General features: G+C 38.9%; 1 protein-coding gene across 4 annotated transcripts in view; it reads left to right on the top strand.

The window, feature by feature from the left end:
* The window catches only part of klhdc8a (kelch domain containing 8A), a 29,109-nt gene extending 24,593 nt beyond the window's left edge, over positions 1-4,516 (top strand). For all 4 annotated transcript variants that reach the window (XM_083535376.1, XM_083535377.1, XM_083535379.1 and 1 more), the window contains exons 5-6: positions 2,976-3,077; positions 3,184-4,516. In XM_083535376.1, coding sequence (XP_083391502.1) covers positions 2,976-3,077; positions 3,184-3,386 — 305 coding nt within the window. In that variant the 3' untranslated portion in view covers positions 3,387-4,516. The remainder of the gene's footprint in view (positions 1-2,975; positions 3,078-3,183) is intronic.
* The last annotated feature ends 17,166 nt before the right edge of the window (positions 4,517-21,682 follow it).

Below are 21,682 nucleotides of genomic sequence, written 5' to 3'. Positions count from 1 at the left end.
GAACTTGTACCTACATTGTGTTTGGCAACATATTATCCAAAGTTCTAATGGCTTAAGTTGTTCTGTAGTTTAAGTTCAGTTTCCCATGTTGAATACAATATGTTTTATGTTGTAATTTTAAGACAGAATATATAATGATGACGATTCAGAGGAATTCTCTTGTTTAGTAGCTCTGATTTTAAGATCTTTTTATACAACACGGAGTCTTAAGTTAATTCGACTAAATGAATCGCTGGGAATATGTGTTTTGTTCTTTTCTACAGCCTAGATACGTTTTCTTATTTTAAGGAGTCTTACCAAGTGTAATTATCTTCCTGCACTGGCAGATCATTTGACTTTTCAGACAGGTATTTTTCAGTGCATTGAGATGTTCATGCACATACGACTTAATATTCCTCTGCATGTGGAAAGAAAAGTCCTTCCTGATCCTTTTAAGAAATCTGATGGGGGTAGTCTCTTCCAGGACAACCAGCCAACATCCACTGAGCGCAATAATGAGGGTGTAAATGATGTAAACAATATGCTACGAGATGGTTCACTTTTATTTTATTGGTTCAGACAGATCACACATTTATCTTTAAAGTGCATTCGACCCTTTCACAAACAGGCATTTGTAGCGCAAAAGAAAAGAAAAAGATGAAATAAAACCAGACGTTCTTTTCCTGTTCTGTCTCCAGGGAGACGCAGCTCTACCTCTGCCATGTTAATCTGTATTGTATGTGACTCTCAGCACACGCTTCGGTCTCCGTAGCGAACAATATGGGGACAATAGGGGACATATTATTGGTCACTTTCCGAATAATAAAAGTTTAGCGCATCTACTAATAGTTACAAATAAATCATTTTTTACTGATGCAAAAATGTAAAAAATAATGCATTGTGATATGTATCACGATGCTCACTTTTTAAATGCCGTGCCTTGCTATCCCCTGTGTTCTCCTATTAGACTGTATACATGAAGAATACTCCATACATTGTATCTATGGTACATCAAGTGTGATGTGTATTCCACAAAAAAATGCACTGTAGGTAAAAACAGTGATAAAATACGTGAGTTTTTTTTTTTTTTTTTTTTCATCCAGAAGAAGGTAATTTTTCAGAATCAAGCAGCACATGGATCTGAAGGATCATTATATTGCACAGCTTTATTCACATTCAGAGATAAGTGCCATTTTCTGTTGGATTTTGATTCACATTAGCTTCAGGGCGGGGGGTGGGGGTGGGGGAGGTTAAAACAGAGATGATGGGAAGAAACAAGGTGTGACAAAATGTAAGGCTAGCTGAAATGAGTTATTGATTTCTCTGCAGGTACTTGCTGCTTGCTTTTGCCCTCTACTGTTTCCGTTCAAATGTGATCATTCCTAATCAGGCTCACAGAGAAGAAACATCGCATAATAGTATTTTCTTTTCCTCATCATAGCCCTGAAGGTCTCTAGTAACTCGGGTAGGAAGACAGTGAGCCATTGTTAAATCCTCTTCTCTCTGCACACACTGCAGTAATAAATCATTTATCTTTTTTTAATTATTCCATTACTGCCACGTGTGTCACTCAACAGGTTTTGGAGGCGAGCTCGCAGGGAATCCGGGAGATTACGCCTTGATGTCTAATTTCCCTCAGCCGGGAACTAAAAGAGGCAATAAGATAATAAATCTCCCAATCTAATATAACCCGCGTATAAGATCGATAAGATCTGGGCGTGCATTGCAGGAGGGTGATTCAACAACACTATTCAGAACCAGATGGCAATTTCTTATTTACAGAGCCGTTGCTCTTTTTAGTTCATCCTCAGCGAGTCCATCTGCTTCACTGTCTTGTCTTCACACAGCCTGGCATTCAGATTTCCAGGAAAATGACACTTAATAAGCAAGATAAATAGTTTTGTTTGTTTAATTTTTGTTTATTAAAAAGCCGTTTTAATCCTTTACGGAGCCGCGTATTAAAACGTGCCCAACCATTTCCACGCTTCTTCGAAATTGATCTGGGAGGCATCAAGCGAGATTACCACCTCGTTCCCTTAAATAAATAAACAAATCAAAACATTTCTCAGGATTTCGGCGAGCAACAGAGTCAAATCTAGCCTGCCAAGAATCAATCAATATGTAGTGTAAAGTTGCTAAACTCCTCATTTTTCAGTCGAGTCAGGTAGCAGGGGCAAAAATCTCAACCACCCAGGCAATACTGATTAATTTACTCCAAAAAGCAAATAGAAACTGTTGGCTGAGGGAACCATCCTAAAGAGCAAAGCCTGGCTTTCTCTCACTTCAGATTAATAACTGATTTGGGAAAGTCATTAGGCCTGGGATCGCTTTATTGCAGCTACACACGCAAGCCTGCATGAAAGAAGAAAACCGTTGCAGCATTAGAGACCAAGAAGAAACGGCTTTAGGCTCTGGCATCTATTCACCGATCTTCTTCTGGATGGAAGCGCTGCTTTTTTTTTTTTCTTTCGTTCTTTTTTTTTTTTCTTGGCAGTCAGTTGTAACGCAAAGCATAAATAAGATGCCAAATTAACGTTTAATGTCTGACATGCAGAGGACTGAGAATCTTAGTTCTTCCTCCTCAAAGTGTTCTGGCTCAGTGCTTTATTGCAAACTTGTCCTTACAGTGACTGTTACAGGAAATGAAATCCACTCTGTCAGATCTAATCAGAGGCAGCTTCTTCTAAACACTCAGTCCAATCATGAGTTGCTACAGGAGTTCGCACACAAACTCCACTACTTCTACATTTAAATTATTCAGAGACTCGATGTACGAGACGACAAGCGCAGCGGCGGTGACAGCGGTAAAGTTTCAGTGCAGATGAGTGTATCGATGACTGGACAGAGTGAGGGATTAAAGTGATGCTGCTCCGTTTTTTTAGGTAGATATGAAGCACAGGCAAATCCTTCTCTTCCATATTTGGAGTGGAGCTGAGGATGAATTTAAGGTGTTTGATACTCATTGGGGTAAATGCATGCGTAATTATCTGCCACAGGATCTTGGCTGAAGTCTGAAGAAACCATTTCGATGAAGACGAAGCGGGCAGACTTCGCGGCAGCCGTCGTACGAGGAAGAATGGTTGTTGCCGGTGGATTGGGTACGTTCTAAAAAAAACAACCCCAATAAAACACATATAACTACACAATAATCAAGAGCCTTAATCCTGTGTATTTGTTCTTGTCGCCTGTTTTGCCCACCTGTAGGTCATCAGCCCTCAATGCTGGACACGGTCGAGGCTTTCCATCCCGGAAAAAGGAAATGGGAGAGTCTGGCCCCCATGACAACGCCCCGCTGCTCAGCGTCCAGCATCGTTATCCGTGACCGCCTGTTGGTTGTCGGGGGTGTCAATCAAATCCCAAGCTCTGCTCACGAGATTCTTTATGTGAAAGAAGAAGAGGTTGTTTAGATCGTTCGAGAATTTGCTTTCGTCATGACCGTAGGCTTGCGGAAAAACAAAACAAAACCGAGCTTCGATACATTAGATCGGATCCAATCCAAAGCACAAAGCTTTTAGCTATAGATCTCCGTTCTATTCTACAGCACAAACACACTAAAGACAATCCACTTGTCGATCTGAAAACTGTAGAGGAGCGTGTGAGAGTGTAGTTTATGATGTCACGTGATTCGGATTCGTGCGCAATTCCGAAGAGATATTTGCAGGGTATTTCTTTTTTTTTGTAGCTTTACTTCAAACGGTCAGCTTGTTATCGCTGTAGATTTCTATTCCGAATTATGGCCTTGAGAATTCGTTGTTTCTTTGTCAAACCGAAGTTTCTATGGCGAACAGGTGCACCGACCGGGGAAGCCTCGTCAAATTACTCTTTATGTCAGCTGTTTTTTTGGTGCCTGCACTTTGTGAATTGTGATGTATTCTAATGAGCTCCTTAGGATTTGAATATCTGACTGTTTCTCGGAAATTCTTCGGCTTCGGGGGAAAAAAAAAAGCCCGGAGGAGATTTATCTTACAGCTTGATCCATAGAGTAGCTCTGGGGGACACGCCGTGTAATTTATAATAATAGATTGCGTAATAATGGGCCTCATTTATCAGGCTTTTAGTAAAGTTGTGTGTAAATGCTTTCTTAGGCAGAACCGAAGCTAGAAAATGTTTGAGACGTCTGGCGTGCCAAAACGCCGAAAGAGCGCCATCTAAGCGTGACGTGCACGAAATCTTCCAGCAACGCATGTCCGTCACTGCACTCGCTCCGCTTCCTTCATCCCGTCCCGTTCGTCGCTATTAAATTTTACATCGTAATTTACGATTTACATCAAACGTTTTACAAGTTTGTATGCACATGCAAGTTGATATTGTAGGTTTGGGACTTGCACGATTAGAATAACGATTATGCACTGTTAGTAGCAGGATTAGAACATTTTCACAATATACCGGTCAGTATTTGTTTTACGGGGAAAAAAACGGAAAAAAAAAAAAAAACGACCACAGCAATAAAACATCCAGCACAATGTAACAGCGAGCAGATTTTGTAGAACAAACTGCACCGTTGCATTTCGACTATTAAACAAGACGCATCGCTCAATTCAAGGCTTTGAATCTTGCTTTCTTTTCCTTTTTTCTTTCGCAGCATGTTCACCTGGAACTTGAAACCCGTGCAGTGTAAAGGCTTCAATTGACCTCCTCTGCCCTTACTTTGGTCTCCATTGATTTAATCATGTCAGGTACATGGCACTCTCAGACTAATCTTGGCAGGGAAAGTACTTTACGGTGAGTGAGAGGAGACTTCTGAATCATAGCCGCAGGGTTTATTTGTCTTTATCGATTTTCTTCCCGTCTCAAGCATTTCGCAGAGGCGAATGACTCGTAGCTACAGTGTGTCCCTCTGGCTCGGAGTTACATTACGAGAGGATTCAAAAAATGAAAATAAAAATCTACCGTGCACACTTATACGGTTGTTCATCAGCTAAATGAGCTTCAGGATGATGTATGAGCCAGTTTAGCTCTAATTAGGCAGTGCCACCAAAGCCAGATCTTAATGAAGTCAGAGTTCCGCTTGCCGCAAGCTGAGCAGCTGGTTGAAATAAGGATCATCTTGCCTAATGTTTTTCAGATTGAGTCGTCAGGGTTTACAGACAGTGGATTTAACTCGGTGTATATGACAATGGCCAACGCAAGAGCACAACTTTACAGGATGCCGCCTCTGACGCAAGGCGTCAAGCTGTTCGCCTGCGTGTCTCCAGAGCTTTACAATGAATTCAATTATGTCTAGATTATAGAGCAGTGATTTATTATATCCTGACGGTGTAGTTACGTCTTGTACCACTTGGTGGCAGTGTTACACAGTGCATGAGCTGTGATAGAGGGGCTGATCAAATATTTGATCTTGGAAAAAAAAAAAAAAAAGAATGAAATAATGTATATATATATATATATATATATATATATATGAGTGAAAGTCTGAAGTTATCTTCTGACAATATACTGTATCGTACTGCAAACACAGTTGCGACGATCAGGTCTATTACCAACGACTTTCATTATATGGAATTGATTTCGCAGTTGATTAATTCAAATGACATTGGACAGATTCCTCCATTATATCATTGCGAATGTGAAATTTGCTTATACACACCATAAAAGTGCATGGACACCTGATTGTGAGATGCACATGTGTTCGTTGAACATTTCATTCCAAGGGCTTTTGTTGTGGTAATAATCTCCACACATTTGTCTCCAATGAGGCCCATGATCATTAGTAAGGTCAGGCACTGCTGTAAGCAAGGACACCTAGTATGCAGTAGATTTCAATGGGAATAAACTGGGAATTTTATTTAAAAAAATGCAGGTTGGTCTATAACGGGGAGCTTAAATGTAGTTAAAAACAGCGTGCAGAATCATTTTGGTTAAAACAACCAAATCGAATTTCTACCCTGAACATTCATCAATCACGTAAACCCACATGCACTGTGCATTCCTTCATAACATACTGTAAACACACCTCATTTCTTAAATCCTGCAAATCACAAATGTCCATTCTGCCAAATTTTCACATAAATGACATAAATGTGCTTTTGTGCGAAAAATTTTTACAAACAAACAATCAAATCAAAAGCCAAAAATTAAATAAAAAAAAAAATCTGTATTAGTTTGGATGCGTCACCTTATGACCAAAGTAAATATTTATGTTTATATATAATACAGTTTATATACATTTGCCCAAATATTTTATGAATTCACATTAATTCCTGGTAAGTTTTCAACTTGGAATATTTCCCAAATTCCCCAGATGAAGTTCCCAGGGAAAGTTTTTGGAAGTTTTATGTATGCAGTCAGCATTTCAGTTGATCCCAAAGGTGTGTATGTGGGTTAAGGTCAGGGTTTTGTGCAGGAGTTCTTCTCCTGCAACTTCTTCATGGAACGCACTTGTTAAACAGGGGTTTTGGAACCTCAAAGGGGTTTTCACCTACAAAGACCTTCTATACTATTGTGACCTTCTAGATGTGTGGTAAAACCTGGTCAGATGATCATATACTTTTTATACACTGTGTATTTTGTTCATGACTTCATTACTCTACAGTAACAGGCTTCCACTGTACCAGCATTTAGGACCAAACTGGAGACCCTGGAGCTGTAAAATTTAAATACATTTTATAGAACATATCAAAATAAACAAAATATAGTATTAAATCAAAAATGTATAAATAAGATTTAAATATTGCGAGCTAAATATTGGACTTAAATACAATGTAGTTAAAAATGTTTGTGGAATTTGCTCATGAACCTTCAAAATCCTGGTTTAGTGTGGAGATAACAGGTCTCGTGGCTGATGTATCTGAACAGCTGGAAACAGTTTGTCTGATATTTTCAATTCTTTGTGGTCCTTATAACACTGACTGATATGAACTTTAAACACTCCATAGCGACACTATATACAGTGTATATATCTACTAGGAAGGTGTTCTACCAGATTTTGAAGTGTCCTTGTGGAGACTTGTGAGATTTTATTCAGGCACAAGAGTGTTATTAAAGTCAGATACTGATGTAGATGAGGAGACCTGGGGTGCAGTCAGCATTCACATTCATCCCAAAGGTGTTTAGTAGTCAGAGCTCTATAGCAGGAGATCTTCGACTCAAACCAGGGAAAGACGTCTTTTACAATTGTGTGCCTCCAAGCACTGAATGTATATCTGTAAAGCTTAATTCCATTAGTATGAACCATAAGAAAGAAGGAAAAAAAAAACATCCCATTTGTCATGTTTTGTAATATTAATATCCTGAATTATTGTCATTAAGAGGTATGACTTAGTTTTGTGTCCGAAACAGAAAAGATTTCAGGTTCAACGGACCTAAAAAAAAAACCCAGAATGAACGTTTATCTCAGTGTGACGGATTGTACCAGCTTTTGTTCATTAAGTCAAGTAGGACACTTGCAAAGAATATAATTATAATTACCGAGCTTCATTTTACTCACACATTGTTAATCATACGGCTTACGCGTGAAGCTCAAGACCAAGTAGTTTGCCAGTAAGTCTTACAGATTTATGAAACTTCTCAGCAATGTATGTTTTTAATTCGACTATAATGATTTACAGGCTGAGCGAGTCTGAGTCTGGTTGCTCTGTTTCGATGTGAAGGAGTTTGTATAATGAGGTTAAGATAAACACTGTTATCAGAGCAGCATTGGGTTTTAGTTGATTTGTTTGATTATACGTGAGATGCGATTGCCGGTATAAGAGACATTGTGAAGATGATTCCTTTGTTACTTTTTTTTTTTTTTTTTTTTTTTTTAAACCATAGAAATATGCTAACATTTCCCATTTTAAATTAATGAAGAGCACTTAAATTAGCACTTATTTAGGCAAAAGTTTTGGGACACCTGACTTTTCAAAACATATGTGGTTCTTCTCCAAACTCAATGACACACAACCATATATGACATTTTTGGATGCAGTTGCATGAAACTTTTTCTTTTTTTTTTCATTTGAACTACGAGAACTATGGAGGATCTCATTAAAGATCTGCTTTACATGTCTTGGAGTGGAGGATCTCCTGCTATAGAGCTCTGACCTCAACCCTTTTGAGCATTTTCTCACCTCACTTACATCAGTATCTGGATGTACACCCTTGTAGCTGAATGAGCACAAAACTTCACAAAATCTAGTGGAACATCTTCTGCAGAAGAGTGGAGGTCTGTTCCATGTGGATAAAAATCGTATAGTCAGGTGTCCACAAACCTTTTTTCATATAGTGTATAAGCATATTTTATATACAACTTCCTTATATATATATATATATAATATACGTACTTAAATATTTGCATATTCGTCCCACAGCAGCCTCTCTGAAAAAAATGCAGTTTTTCTTGTTACCCAGAAAGCGGAAGCTGCCCTGAGGCTGTCCTGAGGTTATTCCCTAGCAGAAAACTTTCCTTAACAAAAGTGAAGTGAGGACACTTATATACTTTATATACACTTATATATTATATAAACAGATTACTAGAAAAAATGTCCTATAATTAAGCAATGTTTACCCATGTTTGCCTTCGTAACAACTAGACTGTAATATAATTAATAAATCATGAAAAATATTTATTTGCTAATACACATTTGTAAATCTTGTGCTTCTTAAACTAAGCCTCGAAATCTGGAAATCCTGGGGGCATTCAAGGCGACACACTGTGACTGAAGTACCTTTTTAAAGACACGGTTAATGCTAGCCGTCATGTAGTCAAGCTATTCTATAACCAGGCCTTCCTGTGCACGGTGCCTCCTGGCTCCTTCCACTCAGGCACTTAAACCATCATGTGACGTCCCTAATCCTTGGATGTCCGTTAACCTCCTATGCAAAGTGGGTCGTTTCCCTCTGGTAGTCTGCCATTGGGGATGGCGCCCGTACTGTATGCCGAGCCCCGTTGGAGAATTTTCCACATTAAGCAGACTAAGTAGTGTGCAGTGCTGCTCGGAATGTAATCTCAAGTGGCTTTCGACACAGGGTATGAACGCTTAACAATGATGGGGGGTGGCAGGGTAATGGCAGCTCAGCACACCAAAATAGCAGACTTAAAAAAAAACAAGGTCTTTTTTTAACCTTTTTTTTTTTGTTGTTTTTTTTTTTTTGTTACAAAGAAACAAGTAAGCGAGGAATCTCCATAACATTCAAGAGCATTAGGAGGCCAAAAATACAGCTTGAATTCAGAATGTAGCAGATCTAATGTTTAAGTGTATTAAAATCTATAAAGAAAATACAAAAATGATTTAGCTTTTTTTCATGGACACTCCAGGATCCAAAAATCTGCTTGATGGAAAGACTCTAATGTTCTTCAAGCTTTCAAACGAACACATGTTCATAGTTCACAATGTCCCCAATGCTCATTAATGTCGTTTCATCTAATGTGTAGAAACATCTGAGAGTTTGAGTTCTACAAGCCATTTGTTTTGGTGACAGAAACTTCCAGTTGCACATTTTTATAAAAGATAAATAAAAAGAATTCAAATAGAATCAGCTACAAAAAAAGTGTAAAATTTGTAAGTGGTATTGCACTTTTTTTTACTGCACCCCCCGACCCTTGGAGTCTTTCACATCACTATGAAGGAATTTTCGTTCAATCTTCTTTTTAGAATGATTTTAATTCAGTTACAGTGGAGGGTTTTTAAGCATAAACGAACTGTTTAAGGCATAACCCAAGTGCGGTTGATGAATTTTCTCCTTCAGGATTTTTTTCTTCATGGTTTCATCAATTATTGCAAGTTGTCCAGGTCCTGAAGGTCCAAAGTAGCCCCAGACCATCACACTGCCACCACCATGTTTGACTATTGGTATGTTCTTTTAGTGAAATGCTGTGTGTGTTTTATGCCAGATGGAACAGGACAAACCTTCCAAAAAAGTACAACTTTTGTCTCATCAATCCACAGAATATTTGTCTGTCTTGCCGATAATCAAAAGCTTTTTTTTTTTTGGCAAATATGAGGCGAGCCTTTGTGTTCTTTTTTTGGCCCAGTCTCGTTCTTATTGTTTAATCGCGAACAATGACCTTAACTGAGTGAGGCGTGCAGATCTTTAGATGTTGTTCTGGGTTATTTTATGAGCTCCTCGATGAGTCGTCATTGGGAAGGTTCACCACTGTACATTTTCTTGGATGGCTTTGTATCCCTTTCCAGACTGATTTCTTTTCTTACTTACTCTTGAATTTGTTGAGATTAAGGCATGACGTGTTGCTTTTTTAAAATCATTTAGTGTACTTCACTTTGTCACACAGGTTCTATTTAAATCATTTCTTGCCTGTCAGTAATCAGGCCTGTGTGTGTGGCAAGTGAACTTAACTTAGCTGTGGTTAATTACATTTCATTCCTAATTTATGCCTGGTGTTCGGGGGGCAATAACTTTTTCACATAGGGGCAGGCGGGTTCAGAGATTTTTTTTTTTCCCCTTAATTAATAAAATCATTTAAATATTGCATTTTGTATTTATTCAGGTTATCTTGGTGTGATATTAAAATTTGCTTGATAATCAGAATAATTTAAGTGTGTATACAAACATGCAAAAAAAAATCAGGAAGGGGCAAATACTTTAATCTAATCTAATCTAATCTAATCTATTGTCAGAGTTGCTGATGATATGATGATATGAATCATTTATCAACAACTTCTATACAAATAAATTAAAGACAATTAAACAATGGCGTGATGTGGATCTACTACAACATCGTTACAATCAGGTGAACTATTCGGCTTAGCACACAGGTTTTACAGGTAAATATTTCGACACACTGTGTCATGCTCTAAGCATGTTCTCATTATCTCTTCGATCTTGCAAACCGGTCGAGAAGCGGCCAGTGGGTGCGTACTGGAATTCATGAATACAATAGGAATGAAAACAAGTGATATGCAGAAAGCTTTGTGGACACTGGTCTTTAGCATGTCATCCTTTTGTTTAGAAAAGAATGAGAAAACCTTGCTTGAGAAACAGGTTCACAACAACAACCCTGATAAATATAGTTGCTTGTGTCATGCCGGTTTGAGCAACAATACAACACGATTGCTTTAAACACAATGTGTTTTGTGTCCAGCTTTAATTCCAGGTTAAACGATCCACTAACTTCCATCTAAACACCTTTTAGTGGTTTTGATGCATCCTGAAACAAAACCTGTCTTCAGCATGACCATACGATTCTTTATAAACATCCCATTCCATATTTAGCGTCCGTTTGCCCTTATAATAAGCTCCACTCTTCTGGAAAGATGTTCCACCAGATTTTGTGGAGATTTGTGTGAGATTTCATTTAGCCACAAGGGTGTTATTAAAGTCAGGTAGTGATGTAGGTGAGGTTGAAGAAGCCTGGGGTGCAGTCAGCGTTCACATTCATGTGTGCTACTGCAGGGTTAAAGTCAAAGCTCTACAGGAGATCTTCTACTCCAACCTATGGAAAGCAGATCTTCATTGAGCTGGCTTTGTGCACGGAGGCATTGTCATCCTGCAACAGCTTTGTGTCTTCTTGTTCAAGTAAAGAAAAGAATTCATATCAATAATATATTTTTATAGCATTTGTATTTATACACCCTTTTTTAAAAGGCATAGAGCATCAACCTGGGGCATCAACCAATCCTTCTTGGTTTCGGACTGCTGAAGCCCTGGTCTGCAAAGAGCTTTCAAAGCATATACACGCTCTCATGGTTGAAATGTATCCAGTTTGGGGGTTCTTTGGAACACCATGAAGGACATCATCAAGACATGGAGAAACCGATGCATGAATTATTAGGGAGGCTTCAGAGAAACCTACAGAATCATTAAAGGAGCTGCAGGAACATCCACCGTAACAAGTACCAATCACCCTGTCCATGTGACAACAGTCTCTTGTATCCTTCACTCTGTTGAGAGATAACTGTCACACAAAAGCCCTTTCTCACAGGAAAAAAAGGCAAAATGTGGTAGAACATTTGCAAATTTTTTTTAGGATACATCATATGAGCTGCTTCTCTTGAGTTGGGTCCTATTCTGGAACAAACCCTGAAGGACCTTAGAGAGCTAAAGAGCTTAAATCCTGTCCAAACCTGTCAAACTCTCAATCAGAGGAAGGAAGTTATAAAGTAGAAATACTTGGTTTTTGTACCTAAGTAGATTTCTACTTCACTATTTATTTATAGACGTTTTATTTTCACAAAATTTTTTGAAACAAATATCTGTACTTTCTACTATTTTCAAAGCAGACTTTCTTTCTTCTCACTGCGCCGTTTTCAGCCCGTCAACCTGTTTCCTGTCATTGCGCAGCTCTTTCAATGTACCACCAGTGTATCATTTCCTGTCTTTCTCTCACACACCACAGACGTAGACTCGTTTACGAAGCCAACAATGAACACGCAGAAGGCAGTAAGAAGTCTGGGGTTAACGTGGATGAGACAGAGGGAGTCTGTGATGGAAACGACACATGATCATCATCGTCTTTTCTCTGCTTGTGTTCTATATGGTGGATCTTCAGCCTGAATACATTCATTAGGGAACAACATTTTAAATTAGTTTGTATTTATATATTAATATGATGTGAGGTTCAGTTACCAGCGTGACACTAAAACAGGTTGTAATAATGATTACTTTTTACTGAAGTACATGTCGGAGCCCAAGCTTCTTCACTTTAACTTGTGAAAAAGTGCAGTCAGAACTTCAACACTTCAGTGAAGGATGTGTGTACATTTGCCACCTCTGCTCTCAATCAGTCATTTCTGCACAGGAGAGTGGAATCAAACGGTCTTAAAAAGCTGAGTATTTTATAGCAAGTGAATGGTGCATTTAAGAAAGTCAAGAGATGTGCAAATACAGTACATACATACCTACTCAGATCTGACATAATATTATGATCACCTGCTTAATATCGTGTTCTGACTCGTCTAACATTAACAGCATGAGCTTCTTCAGCAGTTTGAGGTACAGGAGCTCGTCTGTTGGATCGGACCACACGGACCAGCCTTCGCTCCCCACATGAGACTCGTCCGCCCACGACCCTGTCGCCGGTTCACCTCTGTTCCTTCCTTGGAGCACTTTTGATACATACTGACCATTGCAGACAAGGAACATCCCACAAGAGCTGCAGTTTCGGGAGACGCTCCGACCCAGACGTCTAGACGTCACAATTTGTCAAACTCTCGAATCCTTACGCCCATTTTTCCTGCTTCTAACATCAACTTTGAGGTGCCATGATGAAGAGATAAACAGTGTTCTTCACTTCACCACTCAGAATGTTGTGTCTGGTAGGTGTACATGCATTGCATTATAGATCAAATAAACAACATGTAAAATATTACATTTAAACACTCAGACTTTTGTATGTACTGTTTATCCACTGAAAATCGGTAAAAAAATTTATGACGTATTTTCACATTGTTTGGCCACAGAAAAAGATGACACACACACACACACACACACACACACACACCGGGGTCACATGTAACTAAAGGACGGCTATACTGTACATACAACCTGCTTCTAAATGTGAGCCGTGTCCTTTGTCAGTGTGCAGTGTGTCCTCTTGTCTTTCCAGTATCAATGTCACAAAGTGTGTAAATAAATAGTGCAAGACCATGAGGGTACCAGAGGACAGTGTAAATACAGGGGTCACTCCGTATTATGTAATCAGCGTCGAGGGAATCCATCTGTTTCGAACACGATCTAAAGAACAAAAAGTCCAGTGAATTCTAATGAAGTCATAAGATTTATGACGAGGAACAACGTCTAAGCCGCTTCTAACCTCGCCGTATTTCATCTTCTTAAAAAGGTTTCAAGCACATAAGCATATAAACAAGGGAATAAATCAGTTATATATACTGTACGGTTTAAATACATTTAGTCGTCAAGGAACCGAAATTAAAAACAAATTAATATTTTTCCTCAAAATGTTAAAATCATAGATCGGAGATTCCGTCATTAAACATTTCCGCCATGTTAATGAAGTATAACGTACAGGCAATGTATTGAGACACACACCTTCTCCAATCATGCGGATCTTCTTCAAACTGTTACCACAAATTTGAACGCACGCAATCGAACTTTACTTGAACTTGGAGATCAAACCTGTTCCTACATGACAAGGACCCTGTGCACAAACCAACTTTGGGTTGGAGTGGAAGATCTCCTGCTCTAGAGCTCTAAACCCTATTAAACACCTTTGAGATAAATTGAAATGTTGACTGCACCCCCCCGGCCTCCTCACCTCACCTCACCTCACCTACATCAGTCACAAATCTCTACAATATCTAGTGGAGCATCTTCCCAGAGGAGTGGATGTTATCTTCTTCTTTCGGCTTCTCCCATTAGGGGTCACCACAGCAGATAATCCGCTTACATCTGCCTCTTTCAAACCAACTACCTGCATGTCTTCCCTCACCACATCCATAAAACTCCTCTTTGGTGTTCCTCTTTTCCTCCTTCCTGGTGGCTCCATCCTCAGCATTCTCCTACCGATATACCCCATATCCCTCCTCTGCACATGTCCAAACCAATTTTATCTTGCCTCCCTCACCTTGTCTCCAAAACGTCCTACATGCGCTGTCCCACTAATGAATTCATTTCTAATCCTGTCCATCGTCGTCACTCCCAACGAAAATCTCAACATCTTCAGCTCTGCTACCTCCAGCTCCACCTCCTGTCTTTTAATCAATGCCACTGTCTCTAAACCGTACAACATCTCAGGTCTCACCAACGTTCCCTTTCACTCTCACAGATACTAGAAGAGTGGAGGTTATAATAACAGTAGGGTGTAATAGGAGGTTATAATAACAGTAGGGTAGTAATGGGTGTTACAATAATCTAACCCACAGAAACCTCAAGAATTACAAAATCGTATCATTTACTTGGTGTTTTGAAAAGCTAACACTTATCATCAGGCTGAGAAACGGGGCAAGGAGGTGATCGGACAAAAAAGACCCATAGTACTGTGACAGCCATGTTTGTTCCTGTCAGCCTCGCTCGGTCTAAAGGGGCTGCTCAGGGTGGCATTAAGCTATTCAGCACTGTCCACGTCCAACCAAACATTCTCCTCAGAGGGGGAACACACACACACACACACACACACACACACAAAGAAAAACAAGTACAGAGGACAGAGCTGGCAGAAGTCTCCTGAAGGTTGCCAGGGAGAGAGGGCTTGTACCGAAATTGGCGCTATGAAGCCGTTTGTTTTGTCTCTCCTCTCGCCACATAACTTCCTGCTTGGAAAAAACAGTGCTTGAGAAAATCAAGCCTCAGCACGGTCCAAATGACCGATTTGAGCAGGTGTCCATGGTTTCAACTTCTCAAACTTGAAAGGAAAGTAGACGGTTTGAGGCAAGACCCCGACTTTGGATTATCGTTTGTAGATAAGTATGAATGCCTTCGTTATATACATTATATCCAGAGACTCCTTCACAGAGACCTGCATTGTTCTTGATGTAGTCCATGAGATTTGACACTGATGGAAGGAGTCTCCAGTGCAAGTTTCTGTAGCAGCAGCAGCATGATAAGCTGCATGACTTCTTGTTTTAGAAAAAGAAAGACTGGCCAAGGATAAAAAATGCTTCTAGCAGCTTTAACCTAAAGGAGAACAGGCCCTGGAATGGTTGGCAAAGTATCAGAGTTTGGTGTATGAGGCATCAAACACATGCTGTTAGCATGTTAGCTGTAGAAGAAGTGCACAAACCAAGCACTTGTAGATTTATTATAATATAAGACTCTTTGTTTAATCAACTCAGTTTGTGTGAAAAAGACTTGAATGTGACTCAAATGCGGCCTCAGGTGTTGTTAGAGTCAGGAGTATGTTTTTTAGGTACTCTTCACACCTCAGCATTTTTCCAGCCCGTCCTAACAATAGGATTTAAAGTCATTTAGATGAGGTTTAATACGGTTTTTGAGGAGCTTCATGCTCACGTTTAGTATTTCAGTGACTTTTCAGACAGCCCTAAACTGCAATCGCTCACCGGTGTCTTTGTTTTCAACATATATCTCTGCACACACACACACACACACACACACACGCCACACACACACATAAACATGCCCTGTTTTTCGGCGGTCTTTTGCCTTGATGTAGGCCTCGGACAGTTTTCACTGGCCGACCCCGTGTCATCACGTGCATGATCCTAACTCCTAACCCTACATTCCTTCACTGTTTAATTACTTATGTGGTGCGCTGCAGCGAGTCCTGCATGAAACTAGCAGCAGAGTCGCTTTTTGGAATGTCGCTAGTCTCAGTATAGCTTTGCAGACTTTTTATAATCTTTCTCTCTCTTTCTTTCTCTGCTCCCTCCTTCTTATTTCCAGACACCTATTTTATCTGCGGTGTGTAAAAACATGAAAGATACTTACATAATACATTCTGTATGTGTCACTGCTTTGTTATATATATTAGATATAATCATTACATACATTATTAAACCGAACACCACACTTTTGTGTGTGTGTGTGTGTGTGTGTGTGTGTGTGTGTGTGTGTGTGTGTGTGTGTGTGTGTTTACAACCCTGAAGGCTCACTGATGCTTTTACTGATTCTACTGTAGTAATCATCATGTAGTTCTGCTCCAGCAGACATGTGAAGCAGCTATCGATGCGATACGATTCGCCCCTGTTATGATCCGATTTCGATTTGATTTAACACAAAGTGATGCAATAAAAAAAAAAACATGATGCTCATAGTGCAGATAATTAGCTTTTATTTTTTTGGTTCTTCCGACTTCTTACCCTTGACTCCTTTCCACACACACACACACACACACACACACACACACACACACACACACACACACACACACACACACACACACACGTCTTTGTAGTTACAAAAAATGAAGAAAAATCATGAAATAAAAACAGATGTTCTATTCCTGTTGTGTGTGCAGGAAGTTACAGCTCTACCTCTGCCATGTTAATCTGTATTCTATGTGACTCTCAGGACACGCCTTGGCCTCCGTAGTGTTACGATACGTCATATTCAAGTTTTGTTTAATTTTTTACTCATAAATTATATTACTCTGATTTTTTTTTTATCGTACAAATAAGAACAATACATCATTCGAATATGTAAAGGGTCTACTTTTATTTGTATACACTCATAATAACGATAAAATGCTGTGCTTTTGTAAATAAAGAAGACAGATAGGGGGCGCTCTCTGCCATCTCTCTTTACAGACATACAAATAAAACACCCTGAATCTTAGAGAATATTTGCCTCACAGACATAATAAATATATCTATTGGAAGGTTGAAATTTCTACTTTTAAATAAGAAAATAAAACAAATATTCTCTGATTATGTAACCGGTATGAAAGTTATGAAAGGTATCACCTCATTAACTGTCCGTGTGGAAACATAGCAACGGTTCCGTTTGGTGTCCTGATGATTTACGTCATTTTACACCGTAATTACTTTAAAACGTTTACAAGAATATTTTGTCTTCATGCTCCATGTTGAGTTTGGTATCACTAAAATGGTCTGTCTGTCTGTCTGTCTGTCTGTCTGTCTGTCTGTCTGTCTGTCTGTCTGTCCACTCCATATTCTCACCTACAGTTGTTTATTTACGCCATGTTCTCACGCATCGTTGTTTGTAAATGAAGGAAACTCAGGTATTGGATAAGACATTTTCCATGGGCCCTTCAGGGTCTGGCATCAGTAAACAGAAAAACAAGCATGGAAAAATATTGTAGGATGAAAGTCAGAGCTTTTAGAGGAAGAAAAATATTTACACAACGGCAGCCAAAGTGCGAATGTTATAAATCTCCCGAATAAAAATTTTTTATAATCATGAAAGGCGTGTCATTTATTTAATGCAGGTCATTAGGGGTCATAGAAGAGACATTTCCCCAGCATGTATGGGCCTCAGGGTAGAACACATATTGCCATGTGTCCTTTGTTTGTTCTATAGGGGACGGATCATAGAATCCCAACCAAGGCCATGAAACATGTCAAACTTGGACATGCCCAGAAACCAAACTGACAAGGTTTACAATGTGTAAGCTAACATAGGACATATAACAACGGATACGAACAGTCATTTTTTCTCTTACAAACCAAAGGAAAAGACGCACAAGGACATAATACACGTTAGAGTTCACGTGCACAACTGAGAAGGACAATACAGTGCAGTGAAAATAACAATAAATGTATTTGTACAGAATGCAGATTATATTAAAAAGCTGCATCTGATACTTGCTATATTTGCTCCATGGTATATCTATTATGTACAGTACATGAACGTGTGTGAAGTGTGTGTGTGATATGTGTTGGACTGAATGGAGTGAAACCTTTATCATGCCTTTATCTCCCAAAACCCTCTTGGTGTTTCAGGTTCATTTGACTTTTTCAGCCATATTTGTATACTTTGTTACTGTACTTAAGTAGATTTCAGGTATCAGTTTCTTCACTTCACTATTTATTTATTGGAAACTTTAACGCATTACATTGTTTTGCCGTTTTCAGCTCATCAACCTGTTTCTTGTCATTGTGTGGCTTTTTAAATCTACCGCTGGTGTATCATTTCCTGTCTCTCTCACACCACAGACGTAGACTAGTTTATGAAGCTCACAATGAGCAAGAAGGAGGCAGTAAGAAGTCTGGGGTTAACGTGGATGAGACAGAGGGAGTCAGTGATGAAAACATGACTGAAAACAGACACATTCCTGATCACATGATCATCATCATCTTTTTTCTGCTTGTGTTCTTTATGGTGGATCTTCAGCCTGAATACATTCATTAGGACATAATTAACACAATTAGAAATGACAGTATTACAGTTTTTCTCAGTCGCTTTGGAGCGTTTCTCAGCTTAGAAATGAAATTCTCAAAACTACTTGTTCAGCCTCCACATCATTTAGTCACTTGTGCTCATCATGGGAACATTTCCTGTTGCTTTGATCAAATTGCGAAAGCTTTTGTACATTTGTTTACCTGATCGTGTACAAGTGTTTCTTACATTATCAGTTGTTTATGTTCATGATGATCAAAATATATTATTCTACTGGTTTCACCTGAATAGTTTTAACCCCCAAAACATCTCAGCATGAGTTCATTGTATACGTCATTAAATGCAAAATGATTAAACCAGTCGTCAGAATCTGTCCTCTAAAATCTCTATTCAATTTTTTCTTTTGTAAATGTGTTGAATTAATGAATTGTGCAGATGAATCTTGAACGTCACTAATGAAGGCGAATGAACGGCATCAGATCAACCAATGATCAACCAGTTCTTTAAAACAGGTCAAAGGTGAATCTCATGAACCTTCAATTTTGCCACAAAACACAGAATTACAATTTTTGAATACGGATGAACAACCAGTGTGTGAATCCCATCTGGTCTCCTTGCAGTCAAAATCACACATACAGTAATGTGTACATTTTATTCATAAATATGAAGAAATGTAACATTTTCAGTCGTTGTGATCCAAACCGTAGTTCCATCAACTGAATACTGAAACCGTGCAGCGTCATACTGACAACACGATGACAAAAGGACTTATGAGATGTTCATTGACACAAATACTTTTGAAAAATAACCTAAGGATTTAGAGAACACACATGTACATGTTGTTTATACTGGTTTGCAAATGTTAAAAATTATTAGAGAAACGCTCCAAAGCAACTGAGAAAAACTGTAACACAGGGTGTGTTCATGACGCTGGCTTTGTGTACAGTCGATTGTCATACTGGAACAGGTTTGGGCCTTGTAGTTCATCCGAAAGGGAAATTGTACAGCGACAACAAACAAAGACATTCTATTCTATATAACTGTGTGCTTTTATCTTTCTGGTAACAGCTTGCTGCAGGCCCTCCAATGCTAGAAGTAGTTATATGACGTTTCGAAAAGGTTGTAAAAAAGGTCACCTGTCATCTGGATAAACCTACTAAAAATAGTTCTTCTGTCACCCAAATCGCACCTCCAGCAGTGTATTTGGAAGACGAGAGAGTTGTTTTTGGAATGTCATGGGTCTTGTTTTGGGTGACATTCCTCCGCACATTACGCCAATCTATCAATTTGTGAACATTTTACGTTCCAACAAAAACAAAAACAAAAAAATCCAGCCATTCCATCAGTGACCAGATCTGGCCTGGACTGATGTATGTAATATACCATGAAGTGTAATGAAATAATGGTCTAGTTTGTGCAACTATGAAGAAATGTGATATAAAATTGATGTATAGAAAATATTATAATATATTTTTTAATAGTTACAATTTTTCTCAGTTGCATAAGAAATTTTCTTAAATTCTTCTTAATATTTGGAAACCAGTAAATGCATTTCTCAACCTATTTGTATAAACAGCAAAACATAATGAATTACCTGCAAAAGCCTGTACCGTAATTTCCAGACTATTAAACGCACCCATATATAAGCCGCACCGAATGAATTTGACAAATATTTTTATTTTAAACAAAAATACGCTGCACCTGTCTATAAGCCGCACTGAAACTAATGAACTTTACACAGGCTTTAACGAAAGACTGCCTGTTACACGGTGTAACGGGTGAAATATGTTGTGGCTCCTTTAAGAGCAGAGCGGCATTTTGGGAATAGCCTGGCGCCGCATTTTTCCACTATTACTGCATGTGTGCAAGGCCGAGGAATATGTCCTTATTATTTTCTGATGCTCAGTTCTAAGTTTCTTTGACTAACCCTTAACACTGTTGCCAAGAAAAATAAAAAAGCACGAGTTTTGGAAACCTGTCTGTGCTTATATGATTTCTGTTGTAACTGGAGTTAGCGAGCTCTCCCTTCACCCAGACTCAACGCGCTACAACGGCTTGTATCTAAACAGTAGCCTACCAAGAAAGTCATTGTTTACTGTCTTCCTCCTTCCTTTCACAACTATTTCTCTCGGGAGTTTATCTTTTGGCATCGTCGTGCGTTTAAAAAAAAACCTTTTTTCTCCTGAAGCCGTGCAGCTCAGAACACAGGTGAGGTGCGTTTTTTTCGTTTCCGTTCAGAAATTTAATTGGTCTAATGTTATGGGGTTCAGTTTTTTGGCTTGAAGTTTGTGAAACCGGGAAAAACCCAGGAAAAATTTATAAATTAGCCGCTTCGTTGTTTAAGCTGCGGTGTTCAAAACGTGGGAAAAAAAAGTAGCGGCTTATAGTCCAAAAAATACGCTACTTTTCTCTAAATCCTAAATCTTTCTAAGTATCTATTTGTGTCAATGAACATCTCATTAGCATCAGAAGACCCTTTGTCATTGTTCACAAACAAGAAAATGTTCAGTCGTGTTGTCAGTATGACGGCGCACGGTTTTAGCGTTTCCTGATGTTAAGCGACGGTTTGGATCACAATGATTGAAAATGCACACGGCTGAATTTCTTCATATCTATGAATTTCAACAGCACAAATGTACGCATCACTGTATGTGTGACCGAACAGGATTCAAACTTTTACTGTACTTTACTAGTGTTCTTTTGTTTCTTTTTCAGAAATTGTAATTCGGTGTTTTGCGGCCAAATTGAAGGTTCTTGAGATTTACGTTTGACCTGTTTTAGAGAACCGTGTTGATCTTTGGTTGATCTGATGCCATTCACTCGCCTTCACTAGTGACTTTCAAGATTTGAACAATTCATCAATTCAACACATTTACAAAAAAAAAAAAATTTTATATTAACCATTTACCTAATGTTGTGTTGGTCTGCTTTTTGCTCTCATGAACTTCTTCAGCAGTTTGAGCTACAGAGGCTCGTCTGTTGGATCGGACCACATGGACCAGCCTTCGCTCCCCACGTGCAAGTCCACACCAAATTCTACCTGTTCAAATCT

This window comes from Silurus aristotelis, assembly GCF_946808225.1.
Source record: "Silurus aristotelis genome assembly, chromosome: 29".
Taxonomy (NCBI): domain Eukaryota; kingdom Metazoa; phylum Chordata; class Actinopteri; order Siluriformes; family Siluridae; genus Silurus; species Silurus aristotelis.
This window is presented reverse-complemented; position numbering and strand designations above follow the sequence as displayed.